Source organism: Myotis brandtii, unplaced genomic scaffold (assembly GCF_000412655.1).
Source record: "Myotis brandtii unplaced genomic scaffold, ASM41265v1 scaffold174, whole genome shotgun sequence".
In the NCBI taxonomy this organism is placed as follows: domain Eukaryota; kingdom Metazoa; phylum Chordata; class Mammalia; order Chiroptera; family Vespertilionidae; genus Myotis; species Myotis brandtii.
Window position 1 is genome coordinate 1,548,872 of NW_005356437.1, and position 27,902 is coordinate 1,576,773.

The 27,902-nt window shown below is 39.0% G+C and overlaps 1 protein-coding gene across 1 annotated transcript in view; it reads right to left on the minus strand.

Annotated features, from left to right (window-relative positions):
• CDADC1 (cytidine and dCMP deaminase domain containing 1) overlaps window positions 1-27,902 on the minus strand; it is a gene marked incomplete at its 5' end in the record, with an annotated part of 87,162 nt that overhangs the window by 29,735 nt on the left and 29,525 nt on the right. Inside the window, 4 exons of the mRNA XM_014537231.1 lie at window positions 4,044-4,233; window positions 7,017-7,186; window positions 17,477-17,526; window positions 22,692-23,255. Of these exons, the coding sequence (XP_014392717.1) occupies window positions 4,044-4,233; window positions 7,017-7,186; window positions 17,477-17,526; window positions 22,692-23,255 (974 nt within the window). The remainder of the gene's footprint in view (window positions 1-4,043; window positions 4,234-7,016; window positions 7,187-17,476; window positions 17,527-22,691; window positions 23,256-27,902) is intronic.

Here is a 27,902-nt window from a genome sequence, read left to right on the forward strand (position 1 = left end):
CTGGGAATCAGCCATAGCTGCTTGCTCCGCCCTGTTGATTCCGAGACCCCGCCCCATCCAGGCTGCTGCAAAGCCTTTTGCATATGAATGCCCGGGTCCTTTCCAACCTGACAACTACCTAACAAATTGCAGCTGGGCCAGACAGACCCAGAACTTCCAAGAGAAGGCCCAAGGCCCCACAGCAGCTTGCATTGCTTCTCAGCTGGGCCTCATCTGGGCACCCCCAAACCCCCAAAAAAGGAAGGGGAATCTGCATATCTCTTCATAGCTCCTGCTGGGTAACCTCAGGAAGAGGCTTAATTAGCACCTCCTTAGATCCAAGAGCCAGTGTACCCAGTGGTCAGAGTGGGACCACCCAGATTACAACTCCTCAGATTCATAAGGAACACACTCAGGGGGCAGACTCAGTGAGCACCAAAGCCCCACTGAAGCAAGTCTTGCCCCAGAAGGGTGTCTTCAGCACAGAAGTTCTCCCACTGCAGACACAGCTGATTCTCACTGCCAATTGGCCTGGAGGTCAATTCCTCCCAGTGACACCTAAAACAATCAAGGCATAACTACAACAAGACTGTGCACAAAGCCCACAAGGGGGTGCACCAAGAGTGTCCACCTCAGGTAACTGGGGAGGCTGAGCCACTGGGCCCTGTAGGACACCTAGCACACAAAACCACTCTACCAACACAGGGAAGCAGACAAAATGCGAAGACAAAGAAACAGGTCACAAATGACAGAAATGGAGGACAGCAAACGACTGGATATAGAGTTCAAAACCACGGTTCTAAGATTTTTCAAGAATTTTATGGAAACCGCCGATAAATGTATTGAGATCCTTAAGAAATCTAGTGAGACCCTCGATGTTGTGATAAAGGACCAACTAGAAATTAAGCATACACTGACTGAAATAAAGAATATTATACAGACTCCCAACAGCAGACCAGAGGATCGCAAGAATCAAGTCAAAGATTTGAAATACGAAGAAGCAAAAAACACCCAACCGGAAAAGCAAAATGAAAAAAGAATCCGAAAATCCGAAGATAGTGTAAGGAGCCTCTGGGACAGCTTCAAGCGTACCAACATCCGAATTATAGGGGTGCCAGAAGAAGAGAGAGAGCAAGATATTGAAAACCTATTTGAAGAAATAATGACAGAAAACTTCCCCTACCTGGTGAAAGAAATAGACTTACAAGTCCAGGAAGCGCAGAGAACCCCAAACAAAAGGAATCCAAAGAGGACCACACCAAGACACATCATAATTAAAATGCCAAGAGCAAAAGACAAAGAGAGAATCTTAAAAGCAGCAAGAGAAAAAAAGTCAGTTACCTATAAGGGAGTACCCATACGACTGTCAGCTGATTTCTCAACAGAAACTTTGCAGGCCAGAAGGGAGTGGCAAGAAATATTCAAAGTGATGAATAGCAAGAACCTACAACCAAGATTACTTTATCCAGCAAAGCTATCATTCAGAATTGAAGGTCAGATAAAGAGCTTCACAGATAAGGAAAAGCTAAAGGAGTTCATCACCACCAAACCAGTATTATATGAAATGCTGAAAGGTATCCTTTAAGAAGAGGAAGAAGAAGAAAAAGGTAAAGATACAAATTATGAACAACAAATACACATCTATCAACAAGTGAATCTAAAAATCAAGTGAATAAATAATCTGATGAACAGTATGAACTGGTGATTATAATAGAATCAGGGGCATAGAAAGGGAGTGGACTGACTATTCTTGGGGGGGAAAGGCGTGTGGGGGATGCAGGAAAAGACTGAACAAAAATCGTGCACCTATGGATGAGGACAGTGGGGGGGGTGAGGGCGGAGGGTGGGGTGGGAAACGGGTGGAGGGGAGCTATGGGGGGGAAAGAGGAACAATTGTAATAATCTGAACAATAAAGATTTAATTTAAAAAAAATTGCCAAATTTATTCATATTCTTATACTACTTTTGACAGTCTAAAAATATAATGATTATTAAAATTCAAATTTAGAACAAATACTAGTTCATGTCAGTTGCTGGTATTTACAAAACTAGGTGTTTAGCTCACCAGGCAGTTTAAATCATTTACATAATATTGTAAACCAAGCCAGACAAGGGAAAGAAGCAGAGGGTGGAAAGCTAATGTTCACTGGAAGTACAGTATACCTGAGTGAGGGTATTCCTGGGTGGATCTTTTTTTTTTTTTTAATATATTTTATTGATTTTTTTACAGAGAGGAAGGGAGAGAGATAGAGAGTCAGAAACATCGATGAGAGAGAAACATCGATCAGCTGCCTCCTGCACATCTCCTACTGGGGATGTGCCCGCAACCCAGGTACATGCCCTTGACCGGAATCGAACCTGGGACCTTTCAGTCCGCAGGCCGACGCTCTATCCACTGAGCCAAACCGGCTTTGGCTCCTGGGTGGATCTTGGCCAAATGGGTGTTTCTGTGTCACATCTGTGCTCAGAGAGCCTTCACTCCCTTTGTTTTCCTGGCCCCTTCTACTTCTCTTGCCCTATCTTACATTCTTCTGATCTCTTCATTCTCTGTACAATTGAAAAGCTACTAAAATCCACCAGTAAGCAAGATATTTCAGAATTCACTTCACCCATCATACACAGTCCTGAATGCTAGGTTACTTAATCTTTACGAAGAAAATTTGAAAAATTCTTCCCACTGTCAGGTGGAATGAAGAGATAGAAAACAAAACCACAGAACTGGAGATTTATCCTTGACTTGTTGGATGTAAGATTTTTTTTAGTTTTACAAAAGAGGAATCTTTCCCATCTCTCTTCTTTTAGAGCCTCCCCTTCTCTTTTTAAAGGAGTGAGAAACTTTAAATAAAACGAGATAAAAGACAAAAGTATAGGACAAAAATTTAACAAGTAAAAATTTATGATACTTCATACACAGAGAGAAATTAGATAGTATGTTGTTATATTTTTAAAATTTTAAATACGTACATAGTTTACTTAGTATCTTTTAGGTGCTTTACAGGGGTAGGCAAAAGTAAGTTAAATTATTAGTCATTATTACCTAAAAGATAAATCATAAGTAAGGATATGAAATAATAATAATAAATAATACAATAATTAATAAATAATAATACAAGAATAAACTTTTTCATGTACTTACAACTGTAAACCTAATTTTGCCCTCCCCTGTATACATTCCAGGACCCTGGACTCAAAACAGAAATGAAAAGTTGAAATTTATAAACAATTCTATTATATGTCTTTTGTACCCACTGAAAATTCTAGTATATAAATGTTACATTCAATTCCAGAATTATCATTAAAAAGCAATACATGATTCTGGACAGGACCCTTTTGCTATATAGAACATTATTGGGACAACTGGTGAACGCTGATGAAATCCCGGCTAAAATGGAAGTAATGTGTCAATAATAATCCCCTGAGATTTGTGGTCAGATTATGGTTATGTAGGAGAACATATAGTTTAAGAAAATATACAATAAAGTATTTAAGAGTAATCTGGTATCATGTCAACAACTTATTCTCAAAAGTTTCTGGAAAAAAGTTTCTAGTAGAGTTTTTGAACTTTTGTGTATATTTGTAATTGTTCCTAAAAAGAAAACATTTTTAAAAACCTAAATAGTAAAAAAATATAAACAGTTAGAGTTCTGAGTTTTGTATGAACTGCCTCAGTACCTTTTCTGATATATCAAATATTAAATCCCCCTCTCTATCTTTTCTGTAACCTTAAACTATTTTCACCTTGTTTACTGCTCCATCCAAGCCAGAAAGAAGGGTGAGGGAAGAGGTAGTTCAGAGATTTTTTTTGTTACGCACCAAAGGGTCTGCTAATTCAAGATCTGTAAGGTCAATACAACTCTCTCTACAGAGACATAAATTCATAAGACAGAGATCCTAAACTGAAAATTTGTAATTAGGCAAGTGCTTGCACATAAAAATAAACTCAGTGATAACAATTTGTTGAAACTCTTTAAAAGGGTAGGAATTATTAGGTTAAAATATGTGGCAGGGTACCAAACAACATTAATAGGAAGCATATTTGAAAAAAAAATGTGTATCTTACTTACTGTAAATTTGCTAACACCCTCAAGTTCTCCAAATCGCATGTAAGAGATGTCTGCCTTCTTTCTTCCAACATCCATATCCCCTGTATAGATCTGTTTTATGCCTGCACCTTTAATTAAAGGTACACACTCATCACATGGGCACTTTGTCACAAAAATCATACTTTTTTCTTCTGGTTTTATTTCTTGACACCTACAAAAAGTGTATAAAATATTAAAAGGGTAGTTTCTGAAAGGGTAAGTTATATTTCAGAGAAATCTTTAAAAACTAAAATGTCTGCTTTAAGAGCAGATTTATAACATTATAAACAATAAGTGAAACTTATTCTTTCTGAATTAGTGAGTGTTCAAAATCTAAACTCATAAATGTTAAAATATAACCTGAACATGACAATTATTATAAGCAAAATTTACTTATTCTAAGCAATCTGGCAAGTTTTCAGTATTATATTACAAAGTAAATGAAAACAGTAGAAGAGAGAGAGAGAGAGAACACAATGTTCTCTAAGTAAGTACTTCTTTATAATGCCAAATCAGGGGCCAGAACTAACACCCCCTTAACAGTTTATGATGTCTAATTAGACATTAACTCATGGTAGCCAAAAGAACTATCCCCTTATCTGGTACCTAATGGATATTTAATAAATGCTTACTAAACTAATAAATTACTGTCATCCCTTGGTTTTGCGGACATCGATTTAACAGACTTTGGATTTAACGTACAAAATTTCCATTAAATCTCTGTTAATTTTAAAATGCTTTTAACCAAGATTTGCTTATAATTAACAGGTTATCCTATATAATAAAAGCCTAGGTGGTGTTGCACAACGTCATCACAAGATGGCCATCCCCATATTGTCACAAGATGGCCACCACAACGTGGTCACCACAAGATGGCCGGCAGGGGAGGGCAGTTGGGGACGAACAGGCCAGCAGGAGAGGGCAGTTGTGGGCGATCAGGTGGGCAGGGGAGGGCAGTTGGGAGTGAGACCAGGCCGGCAGGGGAGGGCAGTTGGGGGCCATCAGGCCAGCAGGGGAGGGCAGTTGGGGGTGATCAGGCTGACAGGGGAGCAGTTAGGGGACGATCAGGCAGGTAGGCAGGCGAGCGGTTAAGAGCCAGCAGTCCCAGATTGTGAGAGAAATGTCCCAGATTGGAGAGGGTGCAGGCCAGGCTGAGGGATACTCCCCCCGCACCCCCTCGTGCACAAATTTCATGCACCAGGCCTCTAGTTTGCTTATTATTAACTCACTGTTATTTTTAACAAATTTTAGCGAATAGGCCATATGTTGGAAAAAAACACTGTAATAATTTCACCAACATAAATAAATATTACATACCTACAACTATAGTCTACATATTTAAATCCAAGAGTCACTGCTCGTAAACAATATTTGGTGAATGAATAGCACATGATCACACCACATAGTACATGGTGATTGGTTCCGTTGTTGCATGGCGTGACTTTCTGCAGCATAACATGTGCTAGCTGATGTTTCCACATGTATTAAGCCACACCCCAGCCGTGTGCATTTGTTTACACTCGATGACTGCTGAATGCAGGCATTTACTAGATCTATTCAGTATAAATTTAAAATTACAGTAATACATATAGAAAACTTTTCTGTGAAATTAAACTTTCCACACACTTAATTTTAATTATACAAAAGTGTCTACATAAGTAAAAATTGGTAAACTAATTTGTCAATTTTTTAACATACACATTCAAAAAACCTATTTTATTATATAACTAGAGGCCCAGTGCATGAAAATTCATGCACTGGAGGTGGGGGTCCTTCAGCCCGGCCTGCCCCCTCTCACAGTCTGGGAGCCCTCAGGGGTGGGAGACCTGGCCATCAGGGGAAGGCGACGCCCCATCACACCTCTGCTGCTGTCACTGCCGTCAGCGCAAGCCTTGGCCAGCCCTGGTTACCTGAGCCTCGGACGGCCCCGGGCGGCTGGGGGCAATTTTATGCACCTAACCTATTCAAACAATATACCCGTAAAGTAAGCAATCAGTACTGTGAATCTCTCAATGCCATTCCATTTTCCCAAATGAAGTCTAACCTCACAGTCTTCCCTATATAGTCCCAACCTAATCCCAGGAGCTCCATGGTCCAGCCTAACTGGAGCTGCATGTTCCTACACATAAGCTTTTTTCCTACTTCAAGACTACTGCTATGCCCGAAGCAAGAATGACTTCCCTGTAAGTACCTCCAATTGTCACAATCCTACCAAAACCTTCAAAGCTCAGCTGAAATGCTAGCTTCTCCATAAAGCTTTTCCCTCCCAATCCCCTCCATCCATAACAGCCCATGAATTTCGACAGCACTTGGGTTGGGTGAATGCACTATTACATTCCCTGTATCACATAGTGTGTTACAAGCTCTTAAGGATAGGAGCAATATTTTATTCAGTTTTGAATACCCTAAGATCACCCCCTTCATGATTAATTCTGAGAAATGTTTGCAGAAATAATCTAAATTAACATCAGAGGAGGAGGTAATGCCAGGTATAACCTCTAACAAAAACTATGTTAAAGCAATTTAGTTCATAATAAAATCTATATATTCATAAAAACAAAATATGTGCTTTAGATTTTGAAAACAAAGGACAGCTTACATTCCAGAAATATACAAGACCCTAAGAATACACTTCATGCCATTTTATATTAGAGAGTAAGGAATAAGGAGGAAAAAAAGATTGCTCAATAAATCTGCCCACAGTATCTCTGATGATGGCCTCAGGTCAGGCAGCAAAGACCAAGTATAACCAAAGTTATACTTCTAAAGAGTATTTCTTGGAATAATAAAAATTTGAAAAAGGAAATAAATTGCAGCTAAAAGTAAACTAAATTCAGCCCTGGCCGGGTGGCTCAGTTGCTTGGAGCATTGTCCCATACACCAAAAGTTTGTGGGTTCAATTTCAACTAACCCTTGCTACATTTTAATGAAAATAAATGCAAAGGAATTTCATACCTAAAGGTCAAGGCATTCTGTTCCGCATGGACAATGTATCTGAATTTCCTTATTTCTCTGTCTTTCTGTTTGTCATCCATGTTTGGGAAGTCAGCATACTCAGATCCAACAGGAAAAGCATTATAACCACATCCTATGAAGTACATCATGCCTGTCCCATCGCAATTTTGCTACGAAAGGGAGCAAACCAACAAAACTTAGTTTTCAACAGTCTGAAAAGGCAGTTTAGTATCATACGTTGTATAATGAATTCAATTTTCTATGAAAAACTGAACCATCAAAAAAAAATATAATATTAAGTCCTCCAACTGCAGTGTGGTCTTATCAAAGCTAAATTTCAAGAAGGCTGATCATCTTTCTAACATATAATCTCAAGGCAGAATTGGTTTTAGCAGTTAATTAAATAGTAGCTTGTCTAATTTCACCAATTGTTTCATTTGATTCAGACAGCTCTCCTAAAACAGGTTATAAGATGCTGGAAAACAGAAATCATGCTTTCTTCTTTCTTTCTCTTAGAGTACACCTATTAGAGTGCTTTGCATATTAAGAGTTACTCAATAAATGACTGTTAATTTCTTATATGCTCTGTGCTGTTACTGGTTAGCAAGCCAGAAATTTAAAACATATTTTGAGCAATTTCTGTTGTTGGGCTAAAAATGTGCTAATATGATATAGTCGAAAAATAAAAATTTCAGTTTCTCATAATCTTCAACAATTATTGAGCCCCTATTATATGTGTATGTATTATCATACGACTTCTTATTTCACTGGTTCTTCTTTATTTCTCCTGGTCAATGGCATATTAGGTATTAATATGAATGTTTTATCAATTATTAGAGTGAAATATTTTATAAATCACAAGTATTTATAGTAGTTTGGAATATGCTATAATAAACCTCACTAAATTTCAATATATTATAATTACTCATGTGAAAGTATCAACAGACTCATTACTGTAGTAGCTTGATGAAAATCACTGTTACAGTGAGCAAACAAAAGCTTACAAATAAATGATCTCATTAATAACAAATTATTATTGAGTACTTACTGTCAACATCATGCTGAGTTTTATTTATTTTTTATTTTTTTAAAATATATTTTATTGATTTTTTTACAGAGAGGAAAAGAGAGGGATAGAGAGTTAGAAACATCGATGAGAGAGAAACATCGATCAGCTGCCTCCTGCACACCCCCTACTGGGGATGTGCCCGCAACCAAGGTACATGCCCTTGACCGGAATCGAACCTGGGACCCTTCAGTCCGCAGGCCGATGCTCTATCCACTGAGCCAAACCAGTTAGGGCATCATGCTGAGTTTTATATGTATTATTTCATTTAATCAATTTCCACATCCTAGAGAACAGCAGTACTACCATTATTCCCATTTTATGGATAAGGAAACTGAAGCCACGGTCACAAAACTATTAACTAACAGGTGAAATTCAAGCTCAGGTTGACTCCAAACCCACGTCTTTGCACTTTACCATGCTGTGTACACTATAGGTAATTTGAAAGGAAACTTAAATTCTCCACAAAATAGTCAAGAACACTCAGATCTTAAGCTAGAGGCTGCTGAGCATTCATATAAACAAGACAGAGAATTCCTGACATTGTGAACCTTACAATCTAGAGATGATAAGAAACTGGACGCATAATTTTAACTGTGATGAGTGATACAAATGAGCTGTACAGAACACTGTGAAGTTTTTGGTAGAGGAACCTAGCTAGTGTTAACAGCTGAGTAGAGTTAAGAGATATTTTGAAGGTGGAGCCCACAGTACCTGGTGATTAATTGAATGTGTGGCATTAGAAGGAATGGGATGGTGACCACTGATGAAGAAATAGGTTAGCAGGGAAAATACTAGATGTACTGGCTACGATGAACTTAAAGGATTTATGAAACATCCTGGCAAATAGTCAAATTACTTGCTATAAAGTCTATGGAAACAAAATTTAGGCTCCTACACATAATTACTAAGAACTATCTCTTGATTCTGTGCTCTCCTAACCCATCCCCATAATTCTAAGCCCTCATCATATTTTATATGAGTGCCCCTATTTCCTGTCTAGCCCCACCTCATTATTATTATAATGCAAATCTAAACCAAACATTTTACCACTTAAAAGATTCTTGGATTGGCCTGGCCACTGTTGCTCAGTGCTAGAGTGTCGGCCTTGCACCCAAGGTTCGTGGGTTCAATTCCTGGTCAAGGGGATGTACCTGGGTTGCAGGTTTGATCCCTGGCCCCAGTCAGGGTATATGCGGAGATAGCCAATCTCTTTCTCGCCCTTCCTCCCTCCCTCCTTTCTACTCTCTCTAAAAATCAATGGAAAAAATATCTCAGGTAGGGAATTAAAAAAAAAAAAGATTCTTGGATTACACTATCCAATATGGTTAGCAGCAGCCATGTGTGGTTAGTCTGAATTGAAAGGTGTGATAAGTGTAAAATACACACAATATTTTGAAGACTGTAGTGCCCCCAATGCAGGATATTTTATTAAAAATCTTATTTTAAAAAAACCTTTTAAGCCTGGCCTATGTGGTTCAGTGGTTGAGTGTTGACCCATGAACCAAAAGGCCCCAGTTTGATTCCTGGTCCAGGCACATGCCCAGGTTGCAGGCTCAATCCCCAGGAGGGAGCATGCAGGAAACGGCCGATCGCTGTTTCTCTCATTGAGGTTTCCATCTCTCTATCTCTCTCCTTTATTCTTTCTCTAAATAATCAATGAAAACATTTTTTAAAAAAACTTTTAAAAATTAAATGTATTGATGTTGACACTGGTTAACAAAATTATACAGGTTTCAGGTGACCAATTGTACAACACATCATCTGTATACTGTTTGTGTGTTCATCACCCCAAATCAAGTCTCCTTCCATCAACATTTATCTTCCCTATACCCTACTCCATCTCCCCCCGCACCCCCTCCACAGGCAATCACCACACTGACGTCTGTGTCCACGAGTTCTTCTCTTTTTTTCTTTTTTGCACAATCCCTCCACCCCCCAAATCCCCTCCCTTGACATCTGTCAGCCAGCTCTGTGAGTCTGTCTCTACTATTATCCCATGTACTGATGAACACTTAGCTATTTCCAAATCTTGACTGTTGTAAATGACGCTGCAAAGAACATATGTGTGCATATATTATTTTGAAGTAGTGTTTCAATTTTCTTTGGAAATATTCACAGAAGCAGGATTGTTGGATAATAATTACATTTTTATTTTTTGAGGTAACTCCACACTGCTATCATCTATGGCTGTACCAATCTACATTCCCACCAACAGTACACAAGGGTTCCCTTTTCTCCACATCCTCACCAACACTTGTTTGATTTATTGATGATAGTCATTCTGACAGGTGTGAGGTGATATCTCTTTGTGGTTTTAATTTGCATTTCTCTGATGATTAGTGACATTGAGCATCTTCTCATATGTCTATTGACCATCTCTATGTCCTCTTTGGAGAAGTATCTATTCAGGTCCTTTGCCCATTTTTTAATTGGATTGTTTGGGGGTTTTTTGGTATTGAGATTTTTAAGTTCTTTATAAATTTTGGATATTAACCCCTTAACAGATATATCGGTGTATATGTTCTCCCATTCAGTGGGTTGTCTTTTCATTTTGTTGATGGTTTCCTTTGCTGTGCAAAAACGTTTGTTTGATATAGCTGCATTTATTTGTATTTTCTTTTGTTTCCCTTGCCTGAGTAGATATATCAGAAAAAAATATTCTATGAGAAATGTTTGAGCTTTTACAGCCTATGTTTTTTTCTAGAATTTTTATGGTTTCAAGTCTAACATTTAAGTCTTTAATCCATTTTGAGTTTATTGTGTATGATGTAAGAAGGTGGGCTAGTTTTTTTTTTCAGCTTCATTATAACTTTAATTATTTATTATTCTCAGTTATAAATTTCTTTTTCCAGTTATGAAAATCCTACCCATTCTTTGAGACATCCCAAATAATAATAGCTAACATGTATTAAGCTGCTGTTATATGCCAGCACTATTCTGATACTTGTTGGGATTATTCCATTGATTTCTCATGAGAAGTCTGTGAGATCCATACAAATATTATTATCCCTATTTAAAAAATATGGTTATTTATTTCAGAGAGGAAGGAGAGGGAAAGATAAAAACATCAATGATGAGAGAGAATCATTGATTGGCTGCCTCCTGCATGCCCCATACTGGGGATTGAGCCCGCAACCCTGGCATGTGCCCTGACTGGGAATCAAACCACAACCTCCTGGTTCATAAATTGACACTCAACCACTGAGCCAGGCCAGCTGGGCTTATTATTTCTATTTTAAAGATAAGCAAATCAAGGCTAAGTACGTTGCCCAAGATCATATAACCAGTAGGTGATAGAGCTAGGATTCACATCCGGGCAGTTTAATTCCTATGTGTTCCAAGAATTTTTTTTTTCCTTAACTATCATCTCCTTCCTGAAGTCTTTTCTGATCCTAGCTCATTTTCCTCCATTTGCTGGGTGGGCTAGTTTTATTTTATTTTTTTGCATGAGTCTGTCTAATACTCCCAACATCATTTTCCAGGCACATGCCCAGGTTGCAGGCTCAATCCCCAGGAGGGAGCATGCAGGAGACGGCCGATCGCTGTTTCTCTCATTGAGGTTTCCATCTCTCTATCTCTCTCCTTTATTCTTTCTCTAAATAATCAATGAAAACATTTTTTAAAAAAACTTTTAAAAATTAAATGTATTGATGTTGACACTGGTTAACAAAATTATACAGGTTTCAGGTGACCAATTGTACAACACATCATCTGTATACTGTTTGTGTGTTCATCACCCCAAATCAAGTCTCCTTCCATCAACATTTATCTTCCCTATACCCTACTCCATCTCCCCCGCACCCCCTCCACAGGCAATCACCACACTGACGTCTGTGTCCACGAGTTCTTCTCTTTTTTTCTTTTTTGCACAATCCCTCCACCCCCCAAATCCCCTCCCTTGACATCTGTCAGCCAGCTCTGTGAGTCTGTCTCTATTATCCACCCATGTACTGATGAACACTTAGCTATTTCCAAATCTTGACTGTTGTAAATGACGCTGCAAAGAACATATGTGTGCATATATTCTTTTGAAGTAGTGTTTCAATTTTCTTTGGAAATATTCACAGAAGCAGGATTGTTGGATAATAATTACATTTTTATTTTTTGAGGTAACTCCACACTGCTATCATCTATGGCTGTACCAATCTACATTCCCACCAACAGTACACAAGGGTTCCCTTTTCTCCACATCCTCACCAACACTTGTTTGATTTATTGATGATAGTCATTCTGACAGGTGTGAGGTGATATCTCTTTGTGGTTTTAATTTGCATTTCTCTGATGATTAGTGACATTGAGAATCTTCTCATATGTCTATTGACCATCTCTATGTCCTCTTTGGAGAAGTATCTATTCAGGTCCTTTGCCCATTTTTTAATTGGATTGTTTGGGGGTTTTTTGGTATTGAGATTTTTAAGTTCTTTATAAATTTTGGATATTAACCCCTTAACAGATATATCGGTGTATATGTTCTCCCATTCAGTGGGTTGTCTTTTCATTTTGTTGATGGTTTCCTTTGCTGTGCAAAAACGTTTGTTTGATATAGCTGCATTTATTTGTATTTTCTTTTGTTTCCCTTGCCTGAGTAGATATATCAGAAAAAAATATTCTATGAGAAATGTTTGAGCTTTTACAGCCTATGTTTTTTTCTAGAATTTTTATGGTTTCAAGTCTAACATTTAAGTCTTTAATACATTTTGAGTTTATTGTGTATGATGTAAGAAGGTGGGCTAGTTTTTTTTTTCAGCTTCATTATAACTTTAATTATTTATTATTCTCAGTTATAAATTTCTTTTTCCAGTTATGAAAATCCTACCCATTCTTTGAGACATCCCAAATAATAATAGCTAACATGTATTAAGCTGCTGTTATATGCCAGCACTATTCTGATACTTGTTGGGATTATTCCATTGATTTCTCATGAGAAGTCTGTGAGATCCATACAAATATTATTATCCCTATTTAAAAAATATGGTTATTTATTTCAGAGAGGAAGGAGAGGGAAAGATAAAAACATCAATGATGAGAGAGAATCATTGATTGGCTGCCTCCTGCATGCCCCATACTGGGGATTGAGCCCGCAACCCTGGCATGTGCCCTGACTGGGAATCAAACCACAACCTCCTGGTTCATAAATTGACACTCAACCACTGAGCCAGGCCAGCTGGGCTTATTATTTCTATTTTAAAGATAAGCAAATCAAGGCTAAGTACGTTGCCCAAGATCATATAACCAGTAGGTGATAGAGCTAGGATTCACATCCGGGCAGTTTAATTCCTATGTGTTCCAAGAATTTTTTTTTTTCCTTAACTATCATCTCCTTCCTGAAGTCTTTTCTGATCCTAGCTCATTTTCCTCCATTTGCTGGGTGGGCTAGTTTTATTTTATTTTTTTGCATGAGTCTGTCTAATACTCCCAACATCATTTATTCAATAGACTATCTTTACCCCATTGTATGTTCTTGCCTCCCTTGTAAAATACTAATTGACTATAAAGGCCTGGATTTATTTCTAGGCTCTCTATTCTGTTCTATTGATCTATGTTTGCTTTTATGCCAGTACCATGTGTGTATTTTTTTTATTACTATGGCCTTGTAGTGTAGCTTGATATCATGTAGTGTGATTCCTCCAACTTTCTTTTTTTCTCTCTCTCAAGATTGCTATTGCTATTTGGGGTCTTTTGTGGTTCCATATACATTTTTGGCATATTTGCTCTAGCTCTGTGAAATATACCATTGGTATCTTAATAGGAATTGCACTGAATCTACAGACTGCTTTGGGTAATATGGATATTTTAATGATGTTAATTCTTCCTATCCATGAACATGGTATATGCTTCCACTTCTTTGTATCTTCTTCAATTTCTTTCTTCAGTGTCTTATAATTTTCTGAATACAGGTCCTTATTCCTAGATATTTTATTCTTTTTGAAGCCATTATGAATGGGATTGTTTTCTTAGTTTCCTAGTTCATTATTGGCCTATAAAATGCAACTGATTTCTGGATATTTATTTTGTATGCTTTTACTTTATTGAATTCATCTATCAGTTCTAGTAGTGTTTTGGTGGAATCTTTAGAGTTCTCTGTATACAGTATCATGTCATCCACAAATAATAAGTTTGACTTCTTCCTCTCCAATTTGGATGCCTTTTATTTGTTCTTCTTATCTGACTGCTGTAGCTAGGACTTCTGGTACTATCTATATATATAAAGAGCCAGGGGCCATCACATCTGAAACAACCGAACGGACAACTGAACAGGCTGAGTGGGTTACCAGGCAGCAAAGGGGGTTAGTGAGGGATGACCAAAGGACTGAGCAGCAGGCTGCGTGGGGCAACCAGGCCAGCAGGGTGGCAGTAAGGGGCGACCAGGCTGGTGGGGGGGGGCAGTTAGGGATGACCAGGCCGGCAGAGGGGGGCCGTTGGAACAACCAGGCCAGCAAGTGAGGGGGGCAGTAAGGGGTAACCATGCTGGTAGTGACCATGCTGGTGGATGGGGCATTTAGGGGCGACCAGGCTGGTGGGGGGGGGGCAGTTGGGGGACCAGGCCAGCAGGGGGGGCATTTGGGGGCAATCAGGCAGACAGGCAGGTGAGCAGTTAGGAGCCAGTGGTCCCGTATTGTGAGAGGGATGTCTGACTGCTGGTTTAGGCCCAATCCCTAAACTGGCAGTTGGACATCCCCCGCGGTCCTGGATTGTGAGAGGGATCACGGATTGGAGAGGGTGCAGGCTGGGCTGAGGGGCCCGCCCCTCATGCATGAATTTCGTGCACTGGGCCTCTAGTCTATATATATAAAAGTGTAACATACAAATCGACTGGACAGTGGAACAACCAGCTAGGATGTGCACTGACCACCAGGGGTCAGACGCTCAATGCAGGAGCTGCCCCCAGCCCGCAGGTCCCAATCGCCCGATCAAGGCCTGCTGGCCAACATGCATATAAGCATAACCAATAAACACAAGACACTGGGGGGTATGGGAGGCTAGGGGAAGGTCAAGGGGAAAAAATAAAAAGGAGACATATATAATACTCTTTGTAATACTTTAAGCAATAAAACAATTAAAAAACAAAAAGAAAGAAAGATGGCATCTGTGGTATAGGCCAGTGGTCGGCAAACTCATTAGTCAACAGAGCCAAATATCAAAAGTACAACGATTGAAATTTCTTTTGAGAGCCAAATTTGTTAAACTTAAACTATATAGGTAGGTACATTGTTATTAACTTAATTAGGGTACTCCTAAGGCTTAGGAAGAGCCACACTCAAGGGGCCAAAGAGCTACATGTGGCTCGAGAGCCGCAGTTTGCCGACCACGGGTATAGGCGAATGATTCAGCACAGGGATTCTGATGGCTGTCCCTTCAGCTCCCTCCCCAAAGCCACTAACCCCACTCTCCTCATGGGACTTGTCACTGTGAATGACGTTTTATGCATTGGCCCTTTAAGAGGGCACCTGTATCTCTAGCCTTTTCTCCCCAGTGAACAGAAACCCTGGAGCTTTTCACAGCCAGATGTTATGTGGGTGCCTCTATTTAATTTATTTTTATTTTTTGGCTAATCCTCACCTGAGGATATTTTTCCCATTTATTTTTAGAGAGAGTGGAGAAGAGGAAGGGAGGAGGGAGAGAAACATCTATGTGAGAGAGACCATCGATTGGTTGCTTCCTGCATGTGCCCCAACTGGGGCTGGGGATCAACCCTGAAACCCAGGTATGTGCCCTTGACCGGGATTTGAAACTACGACCCTTTGGGGTGAGGACTGAAGCTCTAATCACTGAGCCACAACGGCCAGGACTCTGGGTGCCTCTTCTCAGCTCCGGTGCTCTAGCCTGGGGAGCCCAGCGAGGGGTGTAGACCCCATGCTTCTCAGGAGAACTGCCCCTCACGGAGCTGAGATATCCCTCCAGAACCTCAGCTGCTGCCCCTTTTTGTGTCTCCACCCTTCCCACCAGTCTCAACGTGGGCTCTCCTGTAAGTCCTTGGTTATAAGGTTTTCCTTCAGCTCATCTTCAGTTGGTTATTCAGGATGGTTCTTATATAGTTTAGTTATAACTCTAATTTGGTCCTGGGAGGAGGGGAGTTTAGCTTCCACCTACTCCACCGCCGTCTTAGATCTACTCAAAGCTCTGTAGTCCAAGATCAATGGCAGGACTGGTTTCCTATAAGACTTCTTGCCTTGGTTTGTAAACAGACATCTTCTCCCTGTGTCTTCACCTGACCCTCCCTCTGGAAGCCACTGTGGCACTCGCTTGGCCCTCTGTGCAAGTCATTAATAATCTTTTATAGGGATTACATGTTGAAATGATATTTTTGGATAGATTAGATCAAAATATATTCTTAAAATTAATTCACCTTTTTCTAAATATGGCTTCTATAACATTTAAAATTTAATATGTGGCTTGTCTTTTATTTCTGCTGCTTAGCACTTGCTAGTGTATTCCACTACCTAAAGGATAAAGTCCAAACTCTCTACATGAAATACAGAGTTCTTCAGGGTCAAGACCAATTTCCTCCGCCACACTATTAAGCATAAGACTCTACTCCAACACGCCAAATCCCTTCCATTTCCCAACTCCCTCTCACACCCCTCACCTCTGCATGCTATCCTCCTAGTCCAGCGGTTCTCAACCCGCGGGTCGCGACCCCTTTGGGGTTCGAACGACCCTTTCTCAGGGGTCGCCTAAGACCATCGGAAAACACATATATAATTATATATTGTTTTTGTGATCAATCACTATGCTTTAATTATGTTCAATTTGTAACAATGAAAATACATCCTGCATATCAGATATTTACATTACGATTCATAACAGTAGCAAAATTACAGTTATGAAGTAGCAACGAAAATAATTTTATGGTTGGGGGTCACCACAACATGAGGAACTGTATTAAAGGGTCGCGGCATTAGGAAGGTTGAGAACCACTGTCCTAGTCTCATGAACCTGCTCTGCCTGGTAAATTCCTATTCATTTTTCAAGACATATAACATCTTATCGCCTCCAAGAATATTTTACTCATTTCTCCAAGCAGAGTTAAGGTTGATCCTCTGAGCTTTCATGGTATCATGTTATAATCACTCTTACATACCAGTCTCTTTTTCACTGCTCTGTCTGTATGAATAGATTACAGAAGGCCATGAAGGGCAGGAATGTGGTCTTTAACTCCCCACTGTACACTGTGGCACAGTGACAACCCTGTAGAAGGTGTTTAACAAATGTTTGCTAAATAAATGAATCTATCCATAAAATTGTTGAGGGAATAAAGAAATGCTTACAGGACATAAAATCACCATATAAAATATTAATGCCTATGGGTCAACAAAATAATGTATTTAAGGTTGAAATATATTTAAAGAAAATCAAAGTTAAATGTTTAAACAATTAGTTTAATACTTACAGATTGTTTTTCTGCCCAAATGACTGCTCCAACTCCTATTTTATGATCCTCTGAAAGATAAATGGCATTTAACACAGTAAAAAATCAATGATTTCTTAGTTTCAGAACTATATTTTTCTAAAAATAATATAAACATATTTATTGAAACATAGTTTCTAAATGTAGCAGCAATTCTTGACATTTCACTAATTATAGAAAACCACTAAAATAAATACTTTTAAGCATGCAATATGGGAAGTAGATACTAAATAACTAGACACTGTCACTACCAACCCAGTCACACGTGATCTTTATGTGGAGATCATTACAATGGCAGTGTCCAGAATCAGGTCACTTCAGAGCTCTAACCAGAATTGAGTGTAACTATTGATTCTCCACCAACAAGTCAGTTTCTAAATGACTATTTCTAACGGATGATAAAACTGTTTGAAAAACAAATTTCTGAACTAATGGATTTAATGTAATAAACAGTCACACAACAATCAAGTCTGTCTTCTAGAATTTTTTATACTCTAATCATGAAAAATACATTTCACGCAAATGTTCTTGCTATGAAAAATGTTCAGATGTATAATACAAACATAAATAAATATTTATGGGCTTTCATATATTTATATTGCTGGAAAGATCCATGAAGGGGATTTTGATTTGAACACTATGTTGTCCTTTCCCTGACCTTCATAATTTGCCTTTGGGGAGGTAGGATAGCCCAATTAATTACATGATGCTCATTTCTAAATCAATTTTGAGACTATAATTTTCCTGCAGAACCAAAATGTCTGCAATAAGTAAAGCTGTATTTCTTAAAACCATTAATATGAAACAAAATTTTAAAACCAAAAGAGAAATTCTACACATAAAGGGTTGACTTTTTCCTTCTACTAATACAAGGGTGAGTACAAATTTCTAAGAAAATTATACAGTAATTATGAAAACCATAGTATTTATCAAACTCTTAATAAGGGATGAATATAGTGAAATAGGTACATTTACACAAAATAACAATCATCTATGATCTTGGGCTAGAACATTTTCATATTGGTGAGGATTAAATGAAATTGTGGCTTCATCCTATAATTTTCTTACAAGTAATCCTTCCAATGATAACATTTAAATACTTAACTTTCTAAATAAAAGTATAAAGAAACTTTATTTCACCTATGTATTAAAAATTAGGATGCCTCATAAATAATTTTTGAAAGTTATGATACTATAATAAAATTCCCCAACTTTAGTTAAAGCAAACTCAGGTTTTTAAAATTATCTTATAAAGCATTTGCATAATTTATTTTAAGCACTTTTTACTCATTGCCTCATTTTTCACCCTAACAGTAAAGCATATAAAATTTCCTTTTCTAGATGAGAAAACAGGCAAAGAAATTAAGTGACTAAAATTTAGCCATCTGAACCTAACCTACTTTGCCTTTCCTCTATCCCTCCTTTGACATTAAGAATTTCATAAGAAACATTTCCCTTCATTGAGTGCCCAAGTATACAGTGGTGAGGAAAACAGAAGTCCTTATATTCATGAAACTTACAGTCTGTCTGATGAGGAAGGAAGACAGGAACAAGGAAACACCTCTGTGCTGTGCTGTGCAGAAATTTAATACAATGCTAAGGAATAGAGTGCATGGGAGGAGGAGGGCTTACTCTAGAGTGGGAACTGTCATAAGAGGGATTTGGGTGTAACTGAAATAGACCTTCAGAATAAAGCATGAGGGGAAAAGAATATAATTATGGCTTTATGATCATTTCTAAGGCAAGTGGCAGAAGTCATAAACATAAGAGTATATTTTTCTACAAAACCTATATTGGAAGTAAAATTATACTTAATACATGCATAAATCTGAAACAAAAAATAAAAAGCTGAAATAGAAATTCTTCAGATTAAGAGCCTACTTTTGCTACCATGTACATTGAGTAATTTTCATGTTGTGTTTTTTTAAACTCAGGAGCCACTTTTGTTTCCATTTGGGGGCAAACTAAACCTTGTCAAGAGGGGACTTTCCACCAGCAATGCAACTCTATTGCCTATCTGAGGTCAGTCACACCACGAGAATATTCTTTACTTTGTATATGTTAAAATCAAAATGAAATTTCATCTATATTAGATTTCACTCAGCCCTAACGTTGGCTGACAGATTAGGTCATTTCTCAAAAAGCTTTTCATGTCTGTAATTTTTACAGAAATTGCTCTAGTCATTCAGTGTCTTCATGTACACTTTTGAAGGAATGGTCAACTTCCAAATTCCCGAGACTCTGATCACTAAGAGTCAGATTAACTAGGGTTCTAGAACGCAGGCATGGTTACTTTAGCTCCCAATTCTGTGGTCTTGTCAGAGTCTGCTCATGTGGTCTACAAGCCACTTGTGTCAGAATCACCGGCTGCTTGTTACAAAGGCAGCCTCCTGCCTCCCATGGAAATGCCCTAAATCAACCTCTCCATGGAAGGCGGGAAGACAGAGGAATCTGTATTTCTCATAAGCATTCCCTCTGTTAAAAGTTGAGAACCAATGAGTTATAGTTTGAAACATTAAACTTCCTTGGCTACTCCAACCTACTTTTGTCATCAACATTGTGGTTCAGGAGGAAGGTATAATCTTCAGCTTTGGAAAATGCTTAGTCTACTGGGAAAGCAGGACCCCCAAAAAAGCGATTTAAAAAATCACACTTAAACCAGGTAGATAAGGGAGAGACCAAGATGGCGGCATAGGTAAACACCGCAGACTGCTGCCGCAAACAACCACTTCAAAAATACAACTAAAAGACGGAACGGACATCACCCAGAACCGCAGGAAGGCTGGCTGAGGAGAGACTCTTCAACTAGAAGGAAAAATAACAGCACACCGAGGCTCAGAGGAGGCGCAGTGTGGAAAATACTCAGGTGCGGAGGTGCGCGCGCAAAGCGGGCTGGTGGCTGAGAGCGCGGTTGTCGTTTTCGGTCAGGGGGGAGTCTCAGACTCTGAGCTCCAGATACGGGCGAATCGCTGGGGACTCGGACCCAAACGGGAGAAGCGGGAGTGTCTGGCATCAGTTGGAAGGCAGCTTTCCCTCCGAGGTTTGCAGCGGTTCCGGGGGTTCTGAGAAGCAGAGCCTCTGGGAACAGGACTGAGGGCACCATAACGGCTCCCTCCGCCCGCCCTGTTGAGCCCGCCCCGCCCAAGCCCTGCGCAGAGCCATTTGCCAGATCGCCTCAGGCAAAGGCTAGATTAGCACCTCCCCAGAGGACAGAAGTTTTCCGCGGCAGACACAGCTGATTCACACAGCCAGTCGGCCTGGTGGTCAAATCCCTCTAGTATTAACTACAACAATCAAGGCTCAACTAGAACAAGACTGCGCACAAAGACCACTAGGGGGTGCACCAAGAAAGCATAAAAAATGCGGAGACAAAAACTTCCTTGGCTACTCCAACCTACTTTTGTCATCAACATTGTGGTTCAGGAGGAAGGTATAATCTTCAGCTTTGGAAAATGCTTAGTCTACTGGGAAAGCAGGACCCCCAAAAAAGCGATTTAAAAAATCACACTTAAACCAGGTAGATAAGATGTAATGGCTTCCTAACTCTTCAATTGGTTCCCTCCCCCATGTGCCCTGACAGGGGCCAGGGATCAAACCTACAAACCAGGTACATGCCCTTGACTGGAATCCAACCTGTGATCCTTTGGTGAAGCACTGGCACTTGCTCTAACCTCTGAGCTCACCACCCAGAGTTCTCTTTTTTTAATCCTCACCCAAGGACACCCTTAGAAAAAGGAAGGAAGGGGAAGAGAAGGGGGCGGGGGGAAGAAAGAGAAGGATCGATGTGAGGGAGAAACATCAATCCACTGCCTTCTGTATGTGCCCCAACTGGGAATCGAACCCTCAAGCCATGTATGTGCCCTGACAGGGAATCGAACCAGCAACCTTTCCGTGCATAGGACTATGCTCCAACCAACTGAGCCACTCCAGCTGAGCTAATATCAAATTCCTTAATAAGAATTGAGTGTTTATTAAACCTGCTGCATGTCAAAGTTCCTTGCAGAACTTTAAAAACTTATAAGCCTTGGCCATACCCTTAGGGACTTGGTTTAGTCTGGATTGAAATGTGAACATTTGTTTTTTAATAAAATTTCAGAGATTCTGATATACTGCCAGATGAGAGCTTCCATTCTACTGAAATTACTTTGACCTATGGTCTTTGTTTAGAATACATTGCACGCCAGTGAAATTTATATGAACCTTTTCTTTCAAAAAATGTTTTTATTCATTTTTGGAGGGTAAGGGATAGAGAGATAGAAACATAGATGAGAGAAACATCAATCGGCTGCCTCCTGCACACCGCCTTCTGGGGATCGAGCACACAACCTGGACATGTGTCCTGACCAGGAATCGAACAGCAATCTCTTGGTCGATGCTCAACCGAGCCACGACTGAACCTTTTCTGAAGACTTCCTGTTTACCTTCTTTCTTGAGATAAATTAAATTTTTTTTTTACTATATTCCACTCATCAAATCTTACTCTATTGCTCCTCCTGCCTGCATTTTTTTTCCTTATTTCCAAGTTGCATTTTAAAAAGTGATGATTCTTCTACTTTGAAATATTTTACATCTGATAAGATGTAAAAACAGTATTCTATAATTGGGAATAGAGATGCTATCTTTTATTACAATAAAGAAAATCCCCAGGAAATATTTTTTGTTTTCACATATATGGCCATGCATAACTTAAAAAAAGTAAAAATGTTTGATTTCTCTACTTGCGACATACTAATTAGCAATTGGAAAAATATGCCAATATTCTTTTACTTTGATTCTGCTAGTTATTTTGAATTCATATATTGTAAAGATTTTTAAAGTTTTTATTAATATTGAATACATATAAAATATTGAAGAGTTAACAAAAATGAATGACTTGGTTCCCTCTCTCTTTTTGTTCCATCTCTAGTGGAGGGATCAATGAACAGTGAAATGATAAAAACAAGAAGCAGAAAGGAGGGCCTAGATAATCAGGGCATGTAGCACCAAATTATAAGGCCACAAGGAATCCTATAACCATTCTGAGGAAGAGTTGTCTACTCAAGGGTCTCACTAATTTCTATATGTTGTACATATGACCAGCAAAACTCAGTATCTGAGAATAAGTGAGTTCTACCATAGATGAGATGAACCCCTTTACTTCTGAGATAAATACAACCAACTGATAAACCCCAATTCATGAACTAAGCATATAACTTACCAGTTCGATATGCCAATAACCTGGCCTGAACCATGCAGTGCCTTGCAATTTCTTGTGGCAAACTCTGATTGTGAATTTCATTACTCTGTTCAGTCTTGTCACAATAAAATCCGTAGTGTTTACAGTTGGGCACACTGGAAGCTACTGTGGCCAAAAGTAGAATAAGATCTTTCATGTTTTGCCTTAGATTGCTAAAATATGGATTTTCACATAGATTCTCCAAACCTATAGTCATCAGAATCTGCTTATGTAGTTCTTCATTTGAAACAAAAAATAACAGTTCATATTCTTTTATTCTTTCTTGTCTACATTTGGAATAAAATGTAGTATCTGGAAATGTTTTTGCCATTTTTTGAATAAAGTCACATTTATAAGAGGTTTCTTCTACAAATTGCATCATACAACACACCAAAGGCTGAAGCAAGACACACACATGGGCCCTACTGTTTGATTTCAATCTTTCCACTGCTTTGGCATCTAACTTTGCATCTTCAGAAGTAGAAGTCTCAGAAAGCAAACTTATTTCTGGATCAGCAGGCCAATATGAAATTCGGTTAACCCCAGCTGAAATACAAAATATGAAAGGTAGTTATCAGACACATTCTGAAAGTAAGGGCTTTCTTGATAAATTTACCATATCACTGCAGTAGATCCAGAGATCCCAATATAATAAATGCCTATTGCCAAGTCACCAATGACATAGCCTATTGGCAAACCATGGCTCACAGGCCATATCCAGCCCATTGCCTATTTTGGTATGGCTTGCAGGTTACGAACATATTTTATAGTTTTAAATAATTGGAAAAACAAAAAACAAGAATATTTTGTGACACATAAAAATTATCTGAAATTCAAATTTCATGTCCATAAATAAACTTTTATTGGGACACAGACCCAACTATTCACTGACACAATCTCTGGCTGCTTTTGCACTACAGTGGAGTAGCTGAGTTGAGAGCTGAGTAGCTGTATAGACACCATGTCGCACACAAAGCCTAAAATATTTATTATCTGACCCTTTATAGAAAAGTTGGCCAACCCCTCACAAAGCCCAGGGGAGGTATTTTGGAATCACTGGCCTTGCCAAGTGTGGTCCCAACGCCCAGTGCTGGAACTATATTTATATACCAGAGTCCTACAAGTAATCAAATGGCTGCTTTTAGAAACACCATAGCCGACAGCTAACAGTGTCTAGAGTTTTGTATCTGAAATAAACTAATCAACCATGCATTAATAATGTACCTGTACACTGAATTCTTTCTCTAGGAAGATATTATATGAAAATATTCTAAATGGAGACTAAAAAAAAAAAGCATGGATACCATATATAGTGCAGCATTGTTTAAAACATAGAAAAAACTAAACAGATAGAATAGGGGAATGATTAAACAGATTAGGGTCTTCCTCATAAGAAAATATCATACAGTTATCCAACATTTCCACAAAGAACTTACAATCTGAGGACAGCAGTGGAGGAGGGGAACAATATTCATTTTTAAAAATATATATTTTATTGATTTTTTACAGAGCGGAAGGGAGAGGGATAGAGAGTCAGAAACATCAATGAGAGAGAAACATCGATCAGCTGCCTCCTACACACCTCCCACTGGGGATGTGCCCGCAACCAAGGTACATGCCCTTGACCGGAATCGAACCTGGGACCCTTCAGTCCGCAGGCCGACACTCTATCCACTGAGCCAAACCAGTTAGGGCAATATTCACTTTTTTAAGTCCACAAAATTAAAGTCAGAACAACAAACTAGAAGGAACATTTTTAATCAATGTGATAGAGGAGGTTAGTAATCTTTAATATACAGAGAAGATTTTAATTTATTAAGAGCATATACAGATATAAATGATAAGAACAAGGCCTCAAAAGAGTCCAAAGATATGAACAGACAATTTACAAAAGAAAAATCAAAACTGGATAACATAGGAAAAGTATTTTAATTTGTATTTCAGAATGAACGATGAGAGATGCCTTATACAGAGTTAAGCACTGAATTGTTCATCAGTTAGTGTTTTACAACAAAGACTGCTTTGCTCTTATCTCCTGTGATTGCAGCTAAGAGACATTTTTTATGGCTGTGTCCAGAAGTGGCTAGACGGTTGGCCCACAGGGTGTTGTGCATTCAAAGTAATAGATGAACCAAATAAAGTCTTAGTTGAATAAACACACATTTCTATCTACTCCCCGTTACTTCTAACTCTTATGTGATTTGGGATATAAAGCAATTTTGAAAGCCTCAAAGCTAATATCAGAATGTTTCCTCTGGCTGCATTCCACCTACTCTCTCTTGAAGTTCTCAAAATCCATTTCCTAACCAGCAGTGCTGGTCAATCTTTCATCTAAACATCTGGTTGCTTCTAGTAAACCTGATTCAAGGAGAAGAGGAGATGACCAATCTTGAAACAAATATTCACGTACCAGTGGCAAATGCTACTGCAGAAATTTTCCAATTTTGTTGACTCAGACCCAATTACACTCTTTAAAATTAATGAGGACCCCAATGAGGTGTAGATTGTATCTACTGATATTTACTGTATTCAAAATTAAAACAAAAATGTAAAAATATTAATTCACTAAAAAAACCACACACACACAATAAAGAACCTATGATACATTATTATAAACTAGCAGCCCAGTACACAACATTTGTGCACTGGGGTGGGGGGACCCTCAGCCTGGCCTATGCCCTCTTGCGGTCCAGCAGTTGGACATCCTTATCGCTGCTGCTGCCACCATCACCACTGCACTCGCCAGCCTTGAGCCCAGCTTCTGGCTGAGCGGCACTCCCCCTGTGGGAGCACACTGACCACCAGGGGGCAGCTCCTGCATTGAGCATCTGCCCCCTGGTGGTCAGTGCACATCATAGCGACCTCAGTGCACATCATAGCAACCTGTAGTTCCTCCTTTCAGTCGATTTGCATATTAGGGTTTTATTCTATAGGATAACATAGCTTAATGAAAAATAACTATATTTTCCAAAACTGCAACAAAAACTAGTATAGGAGAATGACACTGCTTTAAATTTTAATATCTCTTTATTATCTGGCTTAATAGAAGACATCTGGATTCTCAAATCTGTTGCTGCTTTCAATCTGCTGCTATAGGTTGTTTTATTGAAGTATATGAAAAGTATTCAGCCTCACACAGATGTGTAGTTGGAAAAGGAGTATTTTAACAGCTATTTCAGATAGTTGTCAATATTCTTCTTGGACACTACATAAAATTTTAAGAAAGGATAGGGTCTTAAAAATCATAAATTTTTTGTACTCTTATGTTAAATTCCATTATTTTTTAAAAATTCTACTCATTAATATTACCACCAATCTCATCCAGAAGAGTCTTTAAGTCTGGGAAGCTATAAGATCATGATGCCAAGTTTTTCAAAATTTTCACTTGAAGGCTCAAATTTTATCATTAACAACAAATACTATCAGTTGTTTTCCTGGAAGTGGAAGGTTCACTTAACTCATTTTTGAGATAATGTCTGTCAAATATCCAAGTGTTTACAGCTTGTCAGATCACAGTGTTCCATGAAAAAAGTGGATAATTCAGTTCATAACTCAAACATTTGCATAGGTAGTTTTCCATAAGGCAACCTTCATACTTAAGTTTGCAGCAAAAGTGCTTTATATTTATCTCCTATTTTTTCACACAGAATATTATAAACATGTGTACTCAAGGGTTGGGATTTAATAAAAATAATTTTTACTGTTTCACCAAAGATATTCTTACATGAAACCTCCCCCCCCCCCAAGTATGTGACCATGAAGAGTACAATGACTACTAGTGCCTTGTTTGTTATTAGGCAACAGTTCTGACAGTTCAAAACACACGTGATTGGCGCCAGCGAGAGCTTTATATGTATCGTGCATGCATGAGTCAACTTAGCCATTTATAGATATAGAATAAACTTGCTTAATTAGACCTGCTTTCTGATGTAGCTAAACTTTTTCCAGCCCAGTGAAGCACCCCAACTTCTCTTTCAGGCAATTGTCAGCAACACAGCAGTAAATATCAACAAGTACATTATTATTGTAGATCATGCAGGGAGAACAAAGGGTAAAACATTTAACTGTAGCAGTGTTTGACTATATTCTGCGCAGTGAGAAAACCTAAAGTCATTTTCAAGGTCCACCATATCTTACTTCTTTTCAGTCCGGTCAAGTTTCTAAGCTTTCTAAATTCCATTTTCCGGTTAATGAAAAGGAAATAGGATTCCACTGAGATGAGGCATGGGAAAACACTTCAGACATTTGGTTAGCGTGAAATGTTTGCACCTGGCTATAAAGCAAGTCGTGTTCCTGGGCTGAAGAAACTGCAGCCTAGTCGCTAGGAAGAGGAAGCTGGGCATTGCTATGTGATGTCATTACCCGGCGCCCATAGCCACCGTTTCTGGGTTGGGCTGAGCTGTGGGCCGCATTTTGCACCATGGGGTCCCGGCAGCGTTGGCTGCGATTTGGTGGCCTGTCGCTCCGGGCTGGTGGCAGGGCCTGTGTCCCCCTTGGGGAAAGCCAAGTGTTGCTTTGTGGGTGCCAGATCTGCGCTGCCATGTCTCTGTAAATGGCAAGTGCGTGCACAGCAGCTCCTGTGTTGAGTGTCTGCCCCCTGGTGGTCAGTGTGCGTCATAGCGACCGGTCGGACAGTGGGAAGGACACTTAGCATATTAGCCTTTTATATATATAGATGGGTCTAACACTAACAAAAGCATTTCTATTGTAGGTTCTTCCTGATTTTCCACACTTTCATTATCTTTCTTGGCAGGTTCAAATGTCTTAAAGACATCAAGCAGTAGTCAGTAACTCGTACTTCCCTACTTTTCTAATTCTTGGCGCTGAGGCTATTAGGAGTGCTTACAACAAACATGTCAAATTTGTGGTCGGTTTGACATGCTTGGAACTCAGCACAAAACACAAGACAAGAATCAAGGTCTCATCTTCCTCCAGTAACACTTTCACAGTCTTCCTTTCTATATCAATGTCACTTTGAATCCTACTTTATACCCTGCCTAATGCAGCAGTCTATTAATCATGTTCCAATTCAATAACAACAACAAAAAATCTATCTATATCTACACTAATAAAAGAGAAACATGGTAATTAGCATACGACCGCTACCCTTCCCATTGGCTAATCAGGGTGATATGCAAATTAACTGACAGCCAAGATGGCGGCCGGCAGCCAGGCAGCTTAAAGCAAACATCG